Genomic DNA, 22,209 nt, shown 5'->3' on the forward strand with positions numbered 1-22,209 from the left:
AAGTCCTAGACTCAAGCTATGCTTCTTCCTCAGCTTCCCAAGTAGCTGGGACTACAGATACACAGCACTAAGCCTGGCTAAAGTTTCTACTTTTTGTAGAGATGGGGTCTTGCTCTTGCTCAGGCTGGTCTCAGAACACTTGACCTCAAGCAATCCTGCTTTAGCTACCTAAGATATTGGAATTACAGGTGTGAGCTCCAGCCCCTACCCAGTCTCTATCTTAAAATTCTATTTCTGTATCCACATCTATAGATAAATCTACCTTTATCTAGCAACAAGGCTATACTCTATGTACACATATTTTTTAAATTGGTTTTACAATTCAACTGTATTATGCCCTTTTTCTACATTTGTATTTATAAATGTTTGCATTGTATTTAAGATTTAGGACATTTTAAAGCCATTCTCTTACTCTTGGTATTTAACTTATTCCCTTTCCTTCACTGTTATAAACACCTATTTATTAAAAATATCTTCCTCAGGTAGCTTTAAAACTTCCTTTCTTAAATTCTCCATGGAATTTCAGGGTCTAGTGCAGGGGTTCTCAACCTGTGGGTTGTGACCCACAGGAATTGTATTAAAGGGTTGGGGCATTAGGAAGGTTGAGAACCACTGGTCTAGTAGAATGTGGACATACATTGCTTCTAATAGGAATGAATAAACTGCCCTTTTAGTACTAATGTTGTACTGGTTCTTTCTCTATATTCTTGTCATCCTGGCATGTTATTAATTAAAAAAATTAAGAGTTATAAATTGATAACTATGCTTATTTTCTTCAGGAAAGCATAATATGTTTTCCATATTTCCGAGGTTACTTTCTTCTCCACAAAAGGAAGGCCAGCCATTTCCAATAACAAGTAGTTAGTCGACCCAAGACCACCCATCAGGTCAGTGCAAAATACATGTTTGATTTTAAACATTAAGAGGGATCTGGTTTTGGTGCACTGATAGAGCCTTAAATCCAATCTTATTGACAATAAGGCTTTTTGATAACAGTAGTTAGGTTAACAACAAGTATAAAATCTCAAATGAGATTTTTTTAAGATCGTAATCAAAAGCAAAAGTGTCTCCACAGAAATATCAAAGGAATGCTTTTGTTGGATTCACTCCACTGACTCACGTAGGCAATTTCCCAAACTCAAACGGCTAGCAGTTGTTTTTCAGAAAATAAACTGCATCTGAAATCAGTGTGATAGGGCCACAGGTTCCTTCTTGTCACTTCCACCAACTTATATTCAAGAAAGCACAACTTGAAAATAAAAATATCAACACAGAGTTAGTAAATTCCTTTGAAGTAAAGAGAAAAACATGCTTAGGGCTGTTATCTTGTAGCAAAATTTTGCCTTTGGCCAAAGTGTTACAATGGAATAGAGTTTTTAAAATATTAAGAATGAGGTTAATTGCATGGCTAATTAACTTGGGGAAGAGAACTTAATGAGCTTGTTTCTTTCCTTCACATCCAAAAAGCCAGAAAGTGAGTTTTCATGTATTCTCCCATTTATCCAATTAGAATATACCTCTACCACACACAGGGCTACTTGAAGAAGTAACAGTTATATCCTAATGAAATTAAATCCTAAGATGGCTCCTAGTACGTAGTGTAGGTAAGGCCTTCTCTGTAGATATAGTTACAGATAATAAAATTAATCAGAAACAAATTTTGGTCATAAATTTTGCTCATAAATTGCTCCTTGGTCCACTGATCACCTCCTTTAAACCAGCCTGATAACCCAGTGCATTTGCGATCACAAAACCCTCCATTAATGATTACAAATATGTGTTGCATAGGGACAGTCTTCTACACTGCCGGTACCACTCCAACTTACCATCAACACTTGTGTTGGATTTTTACCTTTCTCTTCCTTATTCTTTCCCTATTTATAACTTTCAGTTTCGAATGTATAGTATCTTCCTGGCTTGTCGGAGGCATTTAAATATTATCACTTATCCTATGATTATTTTGAGGCAATAACAGGTAAAATATTGAGTTATCTTTTTCAGATAAGGAAACTGAGATTCATGAGTGTAAAGTGGACTCAGGGGCTACCTATCCGATGGCATCATTCGTTTTCCTTAATCTCTTTATCTTCAGTTTTTAATCCACTAGTAACGTAGTAGGCAAGTTTCCTGAGGCCCACTTATATGAGTTTGATAAGTGCTTGGTCATTACAACAACCTTCTTATATTACAAGTATTATAGTTCCCATTTTATGGATGAGAAAAGTAAGGCTTTAGGAGTTGCAGATAATAATATAAAAGCACATAGCTAGTCAGTTAAAAAATAGAAATCAAATGCAAGATACTATATGTGCCAAGGCCTAAGCGATTCAACGATGTAACCAATTTTTAAAGCTTAATATAGTGCCTAGCTTGTTGAGAGTACCTATTTCATGTTGTTTTTCATAGTTGCAATTTTACAGTTAGTAAACAGCAGCACCAATAACTGAGCTAAGCTGTCTCAACTTCAGCCTGTATTGATCTCCAACTTTAGATTTCATCAAATGAATTTGATTTGCATATGGTTATTGCTGGTGAGGGAAAGATTAAAGAGGTCAATTCCTCCACTTCAAATTTTTTGTCTAAATACCTGTAGTTAACAATGTTATAATGGTTGTCACCTATCTTTTTCATACGATGAGTTTCATTTTGTATTTGTAGGTGGTTTATTGCAAATCATCTTATAATAGCCAATTATGAAGACTTTACATAAAGATTCCCCTGTCTGTGAATTGTTCCCAATGTATCTCTTCTCTAAATTCTCTCAAGAATGTCTTGCTTTGGATATAATTTTCATCATTAAATGTGAATTTCAGTTAACAGCTTATCAGTTATCTATTGTGCTAAACTGTGTATATGGAGAGTGTAAAAGCCAGGAACTTGCATTTCCTGGGAGATACCTATAGGTGAGCCAGTCATAGTCATCTCTGTTCAAAGTGATATGAGCAAGATCAAGGTATTAATGGAGTGTGGTGGGAGAAGACGATAATTTGGGCAATTATTTTTTCCCCAAAGGATTAGAAATGAATTTTGGGGAAAGGAACCTTCGAAAAGAAATGTATACAGATTTTTATGTATTTATTTTACTTCAAAATATTAAGGAAGCACAAATGGTTTTGTGACATGGTTCCACTGTATGGTGGTGACTCAGGGGTTTCAGTGTGCTTGTCACCAAGATGGTGTGCGTTGAGCCCATTAGGTAAGTTTGTAACCCTTACCTCCCACCAACCCCCCCTCCTTAGTTTCCAATATCCTTTCTGTCTCTTTGTTCACCTGGGTACCTGCAGTTCAGCTCTCACTTGTTAGTGAGAAATATGGTGTTTATTGTTTCCTTCCTAAGATACTTCACTGAGAATAATGGTTTCCAGTTCCACCCAAGTTGCTGCAAAAGACATCATTTCATTCCTTTTTATAGCTGAATAGTATTCCCTGGTATGTGTGTATGTACCTCATCCCCTTAATCCATTTATGGATTATTGGGCACCACTAGGTTGTGCTGTTGAATTTTGTGTGCTAGTATTTTGTTGAGGATTTTTGTACCTACGAGATATTTAGGTATCTAAATATCTAGATTTGGCAAAGTGATGCTGGTTTCATAGGATGCATTAAGGCAGATTCCCTCTTTCTCAGTGTCATGGAGTAATTTCTCTAGGATAGGTATCAGTTTTTCTTTGTAGGTCTGGTAGAATTCAGCTGTGAATTCATCTAGTCTGGGCCTATTTATTTTCTTGAGAGTTTTTGTTTTTTTTTTTTTATTACTTCCTCAGTTTTGCTTCTTGCTATTTACCTCTTTAGGATGTCTATTTCTTCCTGAGTAATGCTTAAGAGGTTGTGTGTTCCCAGGTATTTATGCATTTCTTGTAGGTTTTCAGATCTGTGTTTGTAGAGGGTTTTGTAGTATTCATGGATGATATTTTGTATTTCTGTGGTATTGGTTGTGATGTCTCCTTTATCATTTTTAATTGAGATTATTTGAATCCCTTTTCTTCTATTTCTGGTTAATCTGGCTAATAGTCTATCAATTTTATCTTTTCAAAGAATCAACTTTTTTACTGATTATATTGATCCTTTCGTTTCCATTTTTGTTAATTCTGCTCTGAACTTTTTCCTTTCCTTTCTTCTGTTGGCAGTAGGCTTGATTTAGTCTTCCTTTTTATAGCTCCTTGAGATGTGGCATTAGGTTATTAAATTGTGATCTTTCTGTCTTTTCGATGTAATTATTTAAAGGTATAGACTTTCCTCTTTAGATAGCTCTTACTATATTCCATAGATTTTGGATGCTAGTAGTATAGTTATGATTCAGTTCAAAGAATATTTTGATTTCTGTCTTAATTTTATCATTTATTCAAGGATTGTTCAGGAGAAGCCTGTTTAATTTTCATGGGGTTTTCTGGATTTGAGAATTTCTCTGGGAATTGATTTCTATTTTTATTCCACTGTGGTCTGAGAAGACACATGCTATGACTTCAGTTTTTCTGATTTGGCTGAGGATTGTTCTGTGGTCTCAGGTATCAACCTTGAAAAATGTCCCATATGCTGATGAGAAGAATGAATATTTCATAGTTTTTTGGTAAAGTATTCTATAAATGTTGGTTTGCTCCATCTGTTCTTGAGTTTCACTTACGTCCAGTGTTTCTTTGTTGATTCTTGCTTTAATGATATGTTTTGTGTTGAAGTCCCTGGCTATTATCATGTGCTATATTATTTCTTTGCTTAGATCTAGTAGGATTTATTTTATGAATCCAGAAGCTCCTTTGTTAGATACAAACATATTTAGGATTATTATATATTCTTGCCAAATTGCTCCCTTCATTATATTATTTTACCATTGCTGATGTAAAGTCAGTTTTATCTGATAGTATATGGCTAAACCTGCTCCTTTTTAAAAAAAAATTATTTTTTTAATTATTGTTAAATCATAGCTGTGTATATTAGTGCAATCAAGGGGTACAATGTGCTGGTTTCATATACAATCTGAAATATTATCATCAAACTGTTCAACATAGCCTTCATGGCATTTTCTTAGTTATTATATGTAGACATTTGTATTCTGCATTTAGTAAGTCTCGCCTATACCATTCTAAGATGCAGCGTAGGTGTGGCCCCACCAATCCTCCCTCTCCTCTCCCCTCCTTTTCCCCTTGCCCCATATTCTTAGGCTATAATTGGGTTATAGCCTTCATATGAAAGCTATAAATTAGTAGGGCTGAGTACATTGGATACTTTTTCTTCCATTCTTGAGATACTTTGTAAGAAGAATATGTTCCTGCTCCCTTTTTGTTTTCATTTGTGTGGATTATGTTTTCCATCCCTTTATGTTGAGACTCTGCAATTATTTGCAAATTAGATAGATTTTTTTTGGAAATAGCCTATTCTGATTATTTTCCATTCAACCAGCCTATCTCTTTATTTGTAGCATTAAGACTGTTCACATTCAGTGTTAGTATTGATTTTCAGAAATCTGTTCTGTTCTACTTGCTGAGTGATACATTTTTGTTTTGCTCTCCCCCTTGTGCTGGTGTTTTATATGAGTTGTGTGCTTTAACTTTGGGGCATTTGAATACTTGAAGGTAGTTATTTCTCTGTTCTATGTATAGTGCACTCTGAAGAATTTCCTGTAGGCAGGTGTAGTAGTGACAAATTCCCTTAGTATTTGCTTCTCTGGAAAAGTATTTCTTCATCATTTATGAAACTTAGTTTTGCAGGATACAGAATTCTTGGTTAACAATTATTATATTAAGAAAACTAAAGATGAGGCCTGAACCGTTTTGGCTTGTAAGTTTTATACTGAGAAGTCTGTCATTAGCTTGGTTGGTTTTCCTTTGTCAGTTAATTGTTGCTCTCATCTTGTAGCTTGTAGAATTTTCTTTCTTTTTTATTTTGACATTGCCCAGGTTGATGCCTATGTGTCTTGGAGATGTCTTGTTTGCTATGAATGTTCCCAGTGTTTTATGGTCTTCTTGAACCTGGATGTGTGAATCTCTGATGAGATCCAGGAAGTTTTACTCATGTTTTTTGTTTTTCCTGTTATCCTTCAGGATTATCAATAATTCTTATATTACCCTGGTTTGCATAGTCCCATATCTGAGTGATTGTTCTTTTTTTTTTTTTCTGCACTGGGTTAGTTCAAAATCCTTATCATCACACTCCAAAATTCTTTATTCTGCTTATTCTAATCTGATGTTGAAGCTTTCTGCTCTATTTTGAAATTCCCCAAATGACTCTTTTATTTCTTTAACTTCTGTTATGTCTTGTGTTGTCTCTCTCTTTAACAACTTTTTCTTTTTCCTTTTCTTTTTTTCATTTATGTCCTGAAGTAGTTTTCTTGCTTCTTTGTTTTAACTTCCTTTTCAATTCCATTCATCTTATTTATCATCCATTATTAGAAACCTATTGTGATCCTTTAAAAGTGTCAAAACAGCTCATTTTAAAAAATGTTGTCAGAGGCTTCCTTCCTTCCTTCCTTCCTCCCTCCCTCCCTCCCTCCCTCCCTTTCTTCCTTCCCTGGGCTTGAACCCACCACCTTCAGCATATGGGGCTGGCACCCTACTCCTTTAAGCCACAGACAACACCTGTCAGAGTTTTTATTCTAGTTCCTTCTCATCTAAAACCTCTTCCCTCCACAGGAGAATGATACATTTGTAGCACATGTGTTCTTTTCTACTGGGAGGTCTCCTGTTTACTGCAAAGAAAGAGAGGTCCCTGGATGATACACTTGAGTCCTACTCTAGAATATTGTTTCAGCATGAGTTGGGTGGATGCACTGTGAGCGGCTATCACTGTTGTTCTCCTCTGTCTCCTGTCTTACCGTTCCCCTGTGGTTGTCAGTGGTGGTCTCTGCATTGCAGAATGAGTGAATGCACATCTCATCTAGTTCTGTAAGCTCAATGGTTGTTGCCTGCCAGCTTTAGCACTGCCCTGCTCAGATCTGTGCACGGTAGTATTGGTCATCAACCTGGCTGGTTTGATCAGTGATTGACAGCCCACATTGATTTGGGAGCTGCCCCGCTCAGATCTGTGGACAGCAGCAGTTGTTGGCCTGCACTGACTTGGCAACTGCCCTTCTCAGACCCACAGGGAATGGCAGTGCTGACTTGAGCACATCCCCCACTCATGCCTGTGTGTGGTACTGTTTGTCAGTTGGTGCTGGCTTGAGTATTCTGCCCATGTCCATAGGCACTGGCCATTGTCAGCTCACAGTGGCCCAAATGTTCCCTCTACCCAGATCTCCCAGCAGCAGGGGAACATGCAGCTTCTGCCCATAGGACTCATGAGAGTGCTCAACCTCTCTGTTCCATTCCTGGTCTGTCAGGAGAAATGGGGAGGCAGTAGGAATGAATCTGACCCCTGGGTAGAAGCAGCACCCCAGATCTGGGGTCGGAAAATGGCACAGCTCCCAGGATTTGTAAATCAGAGGCTCTCTGCTGTGCCTTCTTTCCAGAGCAATGCCAGTGTACAGTCTCAGTTAGGTCCTTATGTCAGTCCTGCAGACTACTGCTGTAGAGGGTCCCTCCTGCAGTTTGCATAGCTGTGATCATGGGGAGAGTATGGAGCTGGGGGATTCTCTCCTCTGTCCCTTTCCCACATGCACTAGCCTTCCCCAAGTGTCTCCACACTCACAGGATAGTTTGCCTCTCTCTCCTCTCCTGCACTTGGGTGCTTCCTGCTGACTCTCTTTTGATTCCAAATGCTCTCTCTTAGATGATGGATCTGAAAGTGGACATCCACCTGCCACTTTCAGTCTTCTCTGTGAGAGCAGCATGTGCAGGCTGCTTCTAGTGCAGCATCCTGATTCCTCCACCTAATATACAGGTTTCTTAATTGACCAAAATATAAGGGTGCGCCGTTCACCAGTTGTTAGAATGTAGTATTACCTGAAATCAGCATTGTGACCTAATGTTGATATTTTCATTTTTTCTCTTTCTTTCTACATGTCCTCCTCAATTAAATAGAGAAAACTGACTTAGTTTTCATGCTAAAATTTTCAGAATACCATTAAACAGCAGCATACTGTATAATAATAATTATTTTTTTACCTTCTTTATTTAAAAATGTTAAAGGAAAAAAAATTGCTCAACTATGAACCAGCAGAGAAAAGTAAATGCTGGCAAAAAAATTTCTCTTGACTATAGTACATTGCAATAGTGATTATTAAATATGTCAAGCTGTTATAAATATTAAAGATTCATTACAGGAATTAGAACAAAGAAATAGCCTTTGTTGTCCTGACATCAAAATAATTTTTAACAATATGAAATAAAAAAAAAGTACTAAAAAAAAATGTACTCAGTACTAATTAGAAAATAGTAGATCAACAACTACTGGTCCACATGAAAGAAAAACACAATTAAATTCAAGAGGAGGAGAAGAGAGAAAGAGTGGAAAGGGGAGGGGGCTCAATGAGTTCCCTCCTATTGGGTACAATGGAGGGGCATATGGAACACTTCCTCGGTGCAGGACTCAACTACAGCACAGACTTTAGACTTTATCTTACAGATGCAAATAATGTAAACGAATCATATGTGTCCTCATATTAACCCGAAATAAAAGTGAAGAGTGTTTATTATAGATAAACAGAGAGACGTTATTTTACATGGTTTGAATCTCCTGGTTCATGATTTAATTTATGACTCTGGCATATGCTGGGTACTTTGGGAAATCACATTAAGTATTTCATAGCAAATGAAGTGTGAAAAAAATAATTTTCAGAAATCCTGATATTTATTTGTTTATTTTAAATCTTGAATCAATCATATTCTATATGAAATATATGCATAAAATGAGAGTTTTCTGATCATTCAGATATTAACGTTAATTTTATAAATACAAATATATATTGATTACCTATTAAAATTTTAAGGTCTATTTATTTTAATAAGTCTTTAAAAAACTTAAATCTCACTTATGAATATAAATGTAAAACTCCCAAATAAGTCTTCTTTTACTAGGCATTATTTATCCTTAATGATCTTGGGCTTATTCTAATTATGCACACATAGATTTCCATTAACCTGTTAACTTATATAATTTATCAATTCAATAAATCAAATAATTAATTCAGAATATTTAATAAAAGTGAGAGTGTATTCTTTTAGTTAATTTTAAATATAAGTGCATCTTGGTTGTTTTGGAATAGCTATTATTTAAAATGATAAAAGTTATCTATATGAAAGCAATAGTCAACATTATAATAAAAACTAAAACATTAAAGATTTTTTAATCAGAAAAAAAGACAAATATGCCTATGTCATTACTATACCATATAACTATAACTATTATGTTAAAAATTATAGCCAATGAAGTAGAGAAAAAATAAATATAAATTTGTATTAAAAAATTATAAACTAGTGTGGCAACTGTGGCTCAGTGAGTAGGGTGCCAGCCCCATATACTGAGGGTGGTGGATTCAAACCCAGCCCTGGCCGAACTGCAACAAAAAAATAGCTGAGTATTGTGGCAGGTGCCTGTAATCCCAGCTACTTGGGAGGCTGAGGCAAGAGAATTGCCTAAGCCCAGGAGCTGGAGGTTGCTGTGAGCTGTGTGATGCCACGGCACTGTACTGAGGGCAATAAAGTGAGACTCTGTCTCTACCAAAAAAAAAAAATATATATATATACACACACACACACACACACACACACACACTAAATCTTCATTGTTTTACAGGCAAAAGGAAAGACTTAGTATCTGATAAGATCTTTAAAATCAGTAAGAAAAATGGTCTGGATGTGGTGGTTCATGCCTGTAACCCCAACACTTTGGCAGGCTGGGGCATGAGGATCACTTGAGGTCAGGAGTTTGAGACCAGCCCAAACAGCACAGGGAGCCCCCTATCTTTACAAAATATAAAAAGAGTAGCTAGGCATGGTAGTGTGTGCCTTTAGTCCCTGCTCCTAGGGAGGCTGAGTGAGGAGGACTGCTTGAGCCCAAGAGTTTGAGGCTGCAGTGAGCGATGATTTTTCATGCTACTGGATTTCTTCTTGGGTGATAGATTAAGAGCCAGCCTCAAAAAAAGGAATTTAAAAAGAGAAGTGAACAATTTTCTCAAAAAGGACTATATATAACCAAGAACTAGATGAAGAATATATATTTGGCTTTACTAGTAAATAAGTACATACATACTAGAATAGTCATTAATATTTCTTCTAAAGTCAAAATAGTAAAGATAAAGATTTAATAGTTTTTGCATGGTCATAACATAAGAAAATGGACATTCTTAGATATTGCTGGTGGGAGTATAAATGAGTTTAATTTTTCCACAGGGAATTTGTCCATGCTTAACCAAATATTTTTAAATGTTTATACTGATTTCATATAGAATTAGGAATGCTTAGCACATTGTACCCCATAAATGCATTAGTGTATACATGATCTATGTATATGATTTATTAAAAAATAAAAAAATAAAATGTTTATGCTTTTTGACAATGTGACTTTATCTCTTATAATTTTCTTAAGAAAATACTTAGATATATTCACTCCCTGCCCCCAAGATAAAATTGAAAAAACTAAATGTGCAGAATGATTGAATAATATTTAATAGAAAAAATTGAGAAATAATGCAATAAAATACATGATAGTAATACAGAACTATGCAATATGGGAATTACAACACACGTATTCTCAATTTTGAAAAGAAAAAAATGCACACATATTTGAATTTTGGAAGACATTATTTCATGTTATATCTTATCCTTTGATAGTCAAATTATATGAGCTTTCTATTTTCTACTTCCTTTATTTTATAAAAAGATACTTTTATTCCATATATAGTTATGCTAGACTCAGGTGACTTGTTACTTAAAGTCTACAAAAAATTTTTCTTCGTCCATAAATTGTATTTATATTATAAAGTTAAAATCATTAACTAAAAATATTTCCCATTTTAGTCGATTTGTTCCAGTGCATAATAGGCTTGTTATATGATTTTATGGCATTTTTTTCTTTGTTATACAGGCAGTCCTTTCCCTGTGCAATTCTGATATGCATGACTTTCAGTTACCATAGTTTAGTTAAATAATACCAGTCCTCCAAACACATGGTTCAAGTGTCAGTTAATATGGGATGTCACTGTAAGTGATTCATAAAGAATCATAGCTGCTGGCTTCCAGTCCACAAATTACCATGAAGTATCAGATGCACGTCCTGAAGAGTGACCAGTCACACCTCTTTCAAAGTCTTCAGTGTGGTCACTGTACATGTAAAAGGGACAGCGTAAGCAGTTTATTCACAGACAGAGAAGTGTGTGGTTGTGCTGCCTCTTTGTCAGTAGTAAACTCAAGTGACACTTCATAAATCCAAACATTCAAAAGGGAACTGGCCAGTAAAGATGAAAGTGCTGTAAGAAAAGAAAATACTGAAAGTAAAATTCGAACTGAATGTAAGTGGAGTTATAGAAGAAATAATCACTATTATGGTTTGAGAGACTCTAAATTTGCAGCCAGAGTGACTTAATGAAGGTGACAAGTAATTGTTACCACAAATAGGGTGAAGATGTTCTGATGGACAGCACGCCAGTAAAACTTCACAGTAGAGGAATTCTCAGATGTATTTCATCACACTAAAAACACAGAGGTTCAATGTTGAAAGCTGATTCAGCCTTCAAAAGCAGTGGGAATTAGAATGATTCCCTACCACATAGAAAAATACTCGTTCAGTACAGTCAGTTACAGGACAGAGTAAAGGCAAGCAAGTTGCTGAAATCTTAGCAAAGAAATAAAACAACTTAATTTTATAAGTTTGTCATGTTTTAACTTACACAGTAGCAAATACTATTAGCTTTTCTATTTTTAAAATTCCCTTTTATAACTAATAGTAGGGAGTTTGTAATGTTTTGAAGTTTTTAAAGGTCTTAGAACAGTGGTTCTCAACCTTCCTAATGCTGCGGCCCTTTAATACAGTTCCTGTGGGTCGCGACCTACAGGTCGAGAACCACTGTCTTAGAACAATCTTCTTAGTGAGATCCCTTTGCATGTTTCTGCTTACATTGTCCCTTTTACAATTCTACTCTACTGTGCCTGTAATATGCTGTTTTCTGATATATAAAACATTTTTCAAATTAAAACGGTTGCTGGCTTTTAATTCAGTCATACTAGCTTTATATCTGGTGAAAGTGCCTAATGTATAAATAAAAAGATGGGAAATCAAAACTTTATATTTCTTTATTCTGCTGTTTATTGTTCTAGTGTGAACGCTGCTTGCCTCTTTATAATGACAAGCCTTTCCGACAAGGAGATCAAGTTCACGCTTTCAATTGTAAACCTTGTCGATGCAACAGTCACTCCAGAATCTGCCACTATGACATGGCAGTAGACCCATTTCCTTTTGAACACTTCAGAGGGGGAGGAGGAGTTTGTGATGATTGTGAGCATAACACTACAGGTAAGTAGCAAATAAGAAATTGCCAACTTGATCAGTAAGGCCTGTGTGCTCTGTCTACAATGCATATTTTAAATCATGTCATTTCTGCTTTCTTTAAGAATATACTCTTACAGAGTGATGTTTGAAAACCCAAGCTGTTTTTTAAATGTTTCTAATTCCAAATCATTTGGTGATTTTCATAAATACAAATCTAGTCTTAAAGTATATCTTTTTTTTTAAAGGTCGATTCCATTTTATTAAACCACAAACGTATTTTGAATAACTCTGAAATTAGAGTTTATATATGTTTAAAATAAATTTCCTATGTCACCCTTACTGTCCATTTTGTCTGAATCCTCTTGTAGAAATGTTTATATTTATTCAGATTTCTCATGGGCACTGGTAATCTGGGAATAGTATTTTTTTTATTATTATTTTTTTGAGACAGAGTCTCACTATGTCACTCTCAATAGAGTACAGTGGCATCACAGCTCGCAGCAACCTCAAACCCTTGGGCTTAAGCGGTTCTCTTGCCTCAGCCTCCCAGGTAGCTGGGACTACAGATACCCACCACAACAGCTGGCCATTTGTTGGTTGTAGTTCTCATTGTTTTTTGGCAGGCCCAGGCTGGATTAGAACCCACCAGCTCTAGTGTATGTGGCTGGTGCCCTAGCCGCTGAGCTACAAGTGCTGAGCCATAATAGTATTATTTTAAATGCCAATTAAATACACAAGTGATAAAGTCTTGTTTGCCATAGAACAGACGACTAGTAATTGAAAGTTACCTTTGTTTTTGAAGGGCCAATATGTTAAAAGCAGAAATGTCCAACGTCTAAATTTATATTACTTTATGAGCCAAGTTTGATGGGTTTGAAGTTGCTACTGTGATGCATCAATGAATTTATTAGATAATTATTGATGACCTAAAATGTCACAAGAACTTGGTGAGGTGCTAGGGATATGAAAATGAACGAGACGATGAAATTCGCTATCTTTGGATGATTGTATTGTGGGAAAGAAGACTATTCAAAGAACAACTACACAGCAGTCTGATAAATGCCAAGATCGGGCAAACAGTGGGAGTTAATCAGGTGAAAGAGTGAGAGAGGGGAGAATTAGGCCAACAAACTGTGGTTTGTAGGAGGGAAACATGTCGTGCAATGGCTTGGGACACAGACATACGTGGCACTTTTGAAGAACTGAAAGGAGAAATGGCAGGTGTTGAGAATAAATGGTGGGAAGGAAGGCAGGAGTCCGCTCATAAAGGGCCCTGCAAGCGATCAGAATAGTTTTGCTTCTCTACTAAGGTCTATTAGGTGCCAATTAAAGATTTTAGCCAGGAAGAGGTATCATCCATTTCTTATTTTTAAAAGATTCATCGGTTATAATGTGGAGAATGGATTAGAGAAGGCCAAGAGTGGATTGAGAAACCAGTTAGTGGGGTGCTGCACTAGTCCAGGAGAGGAACCATGTCGGAGGACATTTAAAGTCATGTGGCTAGAACAGTGTGGGCCTAAGAGATATATAGGATGGAAAAATGTCTGCAGACAGTTTATGAGCAGAATGGAGGAAAAGGAAAGAAGAGGTGTCCAGAATGATACCTACAGGAGGCTGCAGCTAAGAGGAAAGGTGCTGATTTCTGTTTGGATATGTTCATTTCCAAGAGACATAGGAAAAACCCTTCTGTGGGCAGTTGGAAATATAGTTCTGAAGCAGCTTTCTTCAAGGAAAGCCTTAGAAAAGATCTGCGCTATCTCCACACACTGGTGGCAACACAGTGTGTAACTGTGTATTTATTCCCACTGTTATTTAATTAAGATTCATCTTACTCACGAGATAGTGATAAAGCTTTGCAAGGGAGATGCAATGCGCATTGTGTATTTTGCTGACTACTGTACTCCTCCCACTTAGCACGGTATTTGGAGCATGGTAATCTCTCAATAAATATTCATTGAATGATAAAGGAAAGACTTCAAGATAGGAGATATAGATTTGGGAATCATCAGCATATGTAAATGGAAACATTTTAGAAATATTATGAATCCATTTAATTTTTAATTAGCCCATAGCCAATATCCATCAAAATATGAGTTTTGACTTGATTATTTCCATAGCCTTTTAATATCAGGCTAATTTCAGCAATATTTGAACAAAGTGCTTAATGTTTAAAAGAGGAATTGATAGCCTTGGGTTTTATTTCAGCTTATTTCCATGGTCTTATATGCTACTCACATTTATTTTAGAGATTCCTTGTAGTTTCAGTTTTATAGATTATAATATGGCAAGGGGAAATTTCTAGTTCATAAATTCTAAACTTTATCTAATATATCTGTCAAGTGTTCTAATATTTAATGTGAAATTTACCTGGTATACCTAAATATAGTGAATTTCTCTTCCATTATTTGAGAGGAAAAATAGTGGTCACCAATAGAGCCTTTGCTTATAATCATGTTAATCATAGAATAATGCATTGTATTAAAGGCAGCCTCCCATTTTACAAGACTGAATTCTGGAAAAATATTTCTAATACCATGTACCTACTTATTTCAAACTCTCTAAGTATTATCTGCTACATATTTAGAAATTGCTTGTGTTTGATTTAATTTAAGTGCCTAGCCCTAGATATAACATTTTAAGTTTAGGAACAAACTCTTTCCAATTGTATGGGCCCCCACAAAGCACAGCGTTTTAGAAGTGTGGTACTATATAACAGATGGGAGTTTAATGAAGGAAAGCACGGTTTGTAACAGGTTCATTGTTTCATATGCTCTGGATCACTAAATTGGCAGGTAGAGATGAAAGGTGCATTAAAATGGACGTCCCAAAAATTATAGAATTCCCTCAAAGGAATACAGTCTTTAATTTTGAATTATGCAGCTGATTTTAATGAATTGGAAGTCATAATGCATAACCTTTCCCTGACACAGGAAGGAACTGTGAGCTGTGCAAGGATTACTTTTTCCGACAAGTTGGTGCAGACCCTTCAGCCCTAGATGTTTGCAAACCTTGTGATTGTGATAAAGTTGGCACTAGAAACAGTAGCCTCTTTTGTGATCAGGTGAGTTCTCCTCAGTACTGAAGTAAAGGATTTCTCTCTTGCCAGAAACTAATTTGCGAGATATTCTACCAGTGGGATTGGAGGCTATATCAGAGAGGAAATCCTCTCTGTGTGTGTGTATCGCAAAGGGATAATTGCTTTAAGAGTGCAATTCTGTGCAACTTATAGGACTACTTAGCTGAGCCTGTGCTTGTAAGAAAAACCCATTTTAACTTTAATTTTATAGGTGTTAAAAAATTATAGGGTCAGGGTTCTAAGTAAACAGGCAAGTCAATTGAGCATATTCCTTGGAATTACTGGTGAGTTAATCCATTCGTGGATCAATGGGCATTTGAGCTTTTTCCATGACTTAGCAATTATGAATAGGGCTGCAATAAACATTCTGGTACAAATATCTTTGTTATGATTTGATTTTTGGTCTTCTGGGTATATGCTCAGTAGAGGAATTACAGGATTGAATAGCAGATCTATTTTTAGATCTCTAAGTGTTCTCCATATATCTTTCCAAAAGGAATGTATTAATTTGTACTCCCACCAACAGTGCAAAAGTGTTCCCTTTTCTCCACATCCATGCCAACATCTCTGGTCTTGGGATTATATGTACACCATGGAATACTATGCAGCCTTAAAGAAAGATGGAGACTTTACCTCTTTCATGTTTACATGGATGGAGCTGGAACATATTCTTCTTAGTAAAGTGTCTCAAGAATGGAAGAAAAAGTACCCAATGTACTCACCCCTACTATGAAACTAATTTAGGACCTTCACATGAAAGCTATAACCCAGTTACAACCTAAGAATAGGGGGAAGGGGGAAAGGGTGGGGAGGGAGGGGGGAGGCAGGTAGAGGAAGGGGGATTGATAGGATTACACCTGCGGTGCATCTTACAAGGGTATATGTGAAACTTAGTAAATGTGGAATGTAAATGTCTTAGCAAAATAACTAAGAAAATGCCAGGAAGGCTATGTTAACTAGTGTGATGAAAATGTGTCAAACGGTCTATGAACCAAGTGTATGGTGCCCCATGATCATATTAATATACACAGCTATGATTTAATAAAAAAAAGAAAAATATGTGTTGTAAATACAAAAAAAAAGGATTACTGGTGAGTTAATATTAATAAATGTTATGAATAAACAATGTTAGTTTCTCCAATAATTCAATTCCATAGAAGACAATGTAACAAAAGTCACTTACACGTAGTCCAAATGGAAATTAGGACAACCATGTTGTTAAGTTTCTTAATCTAACTTTCTTTCCTAAATGTACGTTTTCATAATTTTTGAACATTTTTATTACCTATGTCACAAATATTGTCTAAACTAATATGAATACAGATTCTAACTAATGTGGGTCCACATGTCCTGCCTCAAGCAAAAAATGAATCTCTATATTTAAATGTGGTGTCTTCAGCTATAGCTTTTACCTGTTCTCATAATACTACTAAGTGAAACTTGTAAAATTAAAGGGCAAAATTACTTCAAAGTAATTAATTTTTAATAATTATATATTCTGGTATAAATAATTGAAAGCATAGTGGCTAGGAGCATAAACCACAAAGTAGTTATAGAACATTTATTAAAAAGTTACAGTATGAACAAAGTAAGTTCAAGAAAAAAAATGTTTGTCATTTTTACCATGCATAAAAAAGTGTTTTCCCAAATAAAAGACTAATATAATCCAGGACAAAATTTGAGTGCAAAGACCTTCAGAGTAACCACAGTATGTTAATAAGAGAACCTTATGTGCTTTTTCTGAAAGCCGGAGTAGAATAATTAACAAAGACAGTTTCTACTATTTATTTTATATTATTGAAGGACTATTTTCTCACAAAGTCATATTACAGCTTTTTGTATATTGATTCGTAAAATATGACTGTAATAAAATCTTTATATTTTTTTTTATTAAATCACAAACACACAAACCATGTATATATTAATGAATTTATAGGATACAGTGTGCTGATTTCATGTAGAATTAGGAACGCTTACATCACACTAGTTAATATATACCTCATCTTGTTTACTTAATTATTGTGTTAAGATGTTTATACTCTATACTTAATAGATCTGACATGTACCCTGGCATTATGCACCATAGGTGTAATCCCACCCTACACCCTCCCTCGATCTGACCTCCCCTCTTCCCTCCAATCCTCCCCTCCTACTTCCTTCATCCTGAGCCATCATTGTGATCTATTCTTCATATGAAAGTATGAGTGATTGTAAATTGGTTTCATAATAGTACTGAGTACATTGGATATTTTTTCTTCCATTCTTGAGATACTTTACTAAGAAACATATGTTCCACCTCCATCCATGTAAATGTAAAAGAGGTAAAGTCTCCAATTTTTATTAAGGCTGCATAATATTCCATGGTATACATATACCACAATTTATTAATCCATTCATGAATCGATGGGCACTTGGGCTTCTTCCATGACTTGGCTATTATGAATTGAGCTGCAGTGAACAATCTGATGCAAATATCTTTGTCATAAAGTGATTTTTGGTCTTTTGGATATACACCTAGTAGAGGAATTGCAGGATCAAATGGCAGGTCTACTTTTAGATCCCTGATTGTTCTCATCTTTACACATTTATTCGGAATTTTCAGCATGGCTATGTTTTGCTTGTCACTGAAGTCTCAACTCAGACGTGGATACATCTTTGAGATATCTGTGCTGACCATACTATTATAAAACGTTCTCAAATCACTGTCTGTCATGATAAGCTTTATAATTGATTGATTGATTTGTTTACATTTTCCTTTTCCTTATCCAACATAAACAGAATAGATTTATCTAATTAGCACCCAAAGAATATTTGTTGAATAAATCCTGAAGGAATGAATAAAGATTCTATCTGAGCACTAATCTTCTCATCAGATTGTCATTTAGAATGAACTTTATAACAATCTGAGCATTATGTCCAATTTTCACATAAAGAATAGTTCTTTTCTCTGAATAGCTAAGGTTGAATAACTTTGGTGTATGGTAATGAAAGACTCTGAACTAAAGTTCTGTCTTCCATAATCCCGATTTATATTATAAACCATATGGATTAAAGTGCAGATTTGCTTTTCAATTCCACAATTTGAATGTGAAAGATATTAAAACCTGATTTTTCTGAACTCAAATTTCTATTTCTAGTTTATTTTATTAGGGTGGTAGACAATTCTGTGTGGTTCTGTGCTTGTAAATATAAATCTTACCATAGTCAAATTCATGCTTTCAGTGAGATGTCACTGAATAGGGAATTGCAGAGGTATATTTAATCTACTCTCAATGAACCAGTGTAGATCCCAGCAACATACTGGCTCCACATGCCCTTCTCTACTTCTCCTACAGTAGATCTATTTCTTGGGTGGACTAAAGCAGGGTATCATCTGTAGATAGGTATTTGAGGGGTAGACGTTCTTTTACAAGTTGGGAAAATTCTCCACTAGTCCTAGTTTTTTTGAGAATGTTTTACCATAAATGGTAGTTGAATCTCGTCAACTGCTATTTCTGCATCATTTCTGATCATGGGATTATTTTGTTTTGCTTGTTAATAAGATGGATTGCATTGTTTGATTTTCAAATATTGAACCAGTGTTGTCTTCCATGAATAAAATCATTTGGTCTTCATGTATAATTATTTTCAATTATTGCTGAATTCTATTTGCCAATATTTTGTTAAGAATTTTATATCTATTTTCATAAGAAATATTGGTCTATACTTTTCTTTTACTGTACGATGTTTGCTTTTGCTATCAGAGTAGTACTTTTATGAAATGAGTTAGGAGGTCACTCCTTTTCTTTTTCTGTAAGAGATATAAAACTGTTGTTAATTGCTTTTGAAAGGTTTAAAAATTCTTCTGTAAAATTATCTGTAAAAAACCATAATGTCAGATTTTTAAAATATTGGGTATAAATTTCAACCCATATACAGAGAAGTTAAGACAAAATGACTATAAAATGAAAGGTAAATCCTACAAAATTAAGTATCTGTACATTAAAAGATGTAACTTTGGAGATAAGAATAAAGAGGAGAAATAGAAGATGTTGAAATGCATTAATGTCCCTAACTTTCAAGTAGAAAGTCAATAGACATTACTAGGTATGTTATTTAGAGTTATACAAATAACCAGTAGAGAGCTAAAATAACAATATTACCAAATATTTCCATGACAAACTAAATGCTTTTCCTGTAAGAAGGGGAACAAGACAACAACATCATCTGACTACTTCTATTCAACTTTGTACTAAAAGTTCCAGGTAGGGAAATATGGCAAAAACATTAAAGGCATTCCTATTGGAAAAGGGAGAAGTAAAGCTATCTCCTTTTGCATATGACAGGATCCTGTAGATAGAAAATCCAAAGAATCCATTCAAGAACTATTAAACTACTAAGTTCAGAAAGCTTGCAGAGTGTAAGATCAAGACACAAAAATCAATTATATTTTCATATACTTGCAATGAGCAATCTAAAGATACCATTAATAAAATTAATTTATAATAGCATCAAAAGAATAAAATACTGAGAAATAAATTGAATAGAAGTGTGAAACTTAAGTTTTGAAAACTAAAAATCATTGAAGCTGGACCCCTACCTCACACCATATATATATATATATATAAAGTTAACTCAAAATGGAATAAATAACTGAATATAACAGCTAAAGCTATAACTCTCTTAGAATAAAATAGAGATGTAAATCTTAATATTCTTGGATTAGTCAATGGCTTTTTGGATAGGACACCAAAAGCATAAGCAACAAAAGAGAAATTTGCAATTGGGCTTTATTAAAATCAAATACATCTGTTTTCAATGGATTCCATCAAGGAAATGAAAAAGCACTCCAATGAATTCTTTGCATAGCATAAAATAAATATAATATTTGCAAAGCATACTTCTGATATGCTTTTCTCCAATATACACAAAGAGTATTACGATTCAATAATAAAAAGACAACTCAGTGAAAAAATGGGTCAAGAATCTGAAGAGGTATTTTTCCTAGGAAGGTATACAAATGAGCAATAAGCCCATGGAAAGTCACTGGGGAAATGCAAATCAGAACCACAGAGAGATCCTACCTCACACCCAGTTGGATGGTTATAACTAGAAAGATGAAAACAAGAGTTGGTGAGAATGTGGAGAAATTAGAACTCCAAGATATTGTTGATGAGAATGTAAAATGTGTACCTACTTTGAAAAGAGTCTGGTGTTCCTCAAAATATTAAACACAGAGTTACTGCATGACCCAGAAGTTTACTCCCTCAGTGTGTAGCATGCATCTTCATGAAATCCATTTGTGAATGTCAGAGCCACATTATTCATATTAGTCGAAATGTAGAAACTATCAACCTTTCCATCAACTGAAGTTTGAGTAAATAAAATATAGTGTAACCATACAATGGAATATTATTGTACAGTAAAAAGAAAGGGAACATTGGTACATGCTGCAACATATACTTAAGTCTTAGAAGGGAGAGTAAGGAAAGGGACAAAGGAAAGGGACAAAAAAGAGACAGGGTGTTTTTTGTTGTTGAGATATTTTGTATGTTGATAATTTTCTATATGTAAAAATCTAGTGTAAAATTGTATGAAGAAAATACATACTTTAAAATATTATTTTTCTTTGCTTTAAAAGCATTCTTCTTTTTCAAAAAACCTTTTTCATTACAAATCTTCTTTGTTTATGGTCAAGAGGAAACCCAGGGTATTTTCATTTAATCTAATATGTAGCCAGAGAATATAATATGAATGTAAATAGACATTATAGAGTTCTTTGTCACTTAATTAAAAAAAATTTTTTTTGAGACAGAGTCTCACTTTGTTGACCCCGGTAGAGTGCTGTGGCATCATAGCTCACAGCAGCCTCAAACTCTTGGACTTAAGCAATTCTCTTGCCTCAACTTCCCAAGTAGCTTGGACTACAGGCACCCACCACAATGCCCAGCTAATTTTAGAGATGGGGTCTCACTCTAGCTCAGAGCTGGTCTTGAACCCATGAGATAAGGCAATCCACCCACCTCCGCCTCCCAGAGTGCTAGGATTACAGGCATGAGCCACTACACCTGGCTGTTTTGTGACTTTAAAACCTCCACATTATCTATCTCCGAATTGCGGTCATGTTTTTTATTTTTATTTTTTCCAATAATCTGGGTTCAAAGAATATGGACTGTTGTTACTTATAAAAATATCGTGAAAAATATAACTTGCCTGAATAATGTTATAGAAGATTTCTAAAAATGCTTACAGTCATAATCACGGTATAACAGCATACACACTTAAAAAGTTGTCAACAATGTCAGAATTATAACTGTAAAGTAGAATTCAAGGACACTTTTAAAATTCATGCAGTCGCAATCCTTAATAATATTAGGGAGTATACAAGGAAATTAGGCAGTAGTTCAAGTCTCATTTTGTTATAATAACTTAGGAATCAAGCCAGCCCCAAATGGCCTGAATGACTGTGTCATGCGCTCTGTGTTCTGGAAGGGAACTTCCCTTTGGCACTTGTTTGAAACTCAATCCAATCTCATAAGATAAGGCATGTTTTCTTTATTCTTCCATAAGAAGTGTTGTAATTCTTCCTCATGTGAATGCCAAGATCTTGAGAGCATGAAGTAATGCTCTGAGTCACAGAATCCCAAAAATACCGATGCCAAAGTCAAGGTACAGGGAACATCTAAAGTACAATAATAATATTAATAGGAGAGAGGAGAAAGAAGAGCAATAATTATTGTTGAGGAGTTGTTAATATGGAGTGCTTAGATGCCTAGGGCTGCTATGTGAGTGTACCATTT

At 35.1% G+C, this 22,209-nt stretch overlaps 1 protein-coding gene across 1 annotated transcript in view; it reads left to right on the plus strand.

The window, feature by feature from the left end:
* The window catches only part of USH2A (usherin), an 868,259-nt gene that overhangs the window by 142,402 nt on the left and 703,648 nt on the right, over positions 1–22,209 (plus strand). Inside the window, exons 10-11 of the mRNA XM_053607912.1 lie at positions 12,183–12,378; positions 15,285–15,415. Of these exons, the coding sequence (XP_053463887.1) occupies positions 12,183–12,378; positions 15,285–15,415 (327 nt within the window). The remainder of the gene's footprint in view (positions 1–12,182; positions 12,379–15,284; positions 15,416–22,209) is intronic.

This window comes from Nycticebus coucang, chromosome 10, assembly GCF_027406575.1.
Source record: "Nycticebus coucang isolate mNycCou1 chromosome 10, mNycCou1.pri, whole genome shotgun sequence".
NCBI lineage: Eukaryota > Metazoa > Chordata > Mammalia > Primates > Lorisidae > Nycticebus > Nycticebus coucang.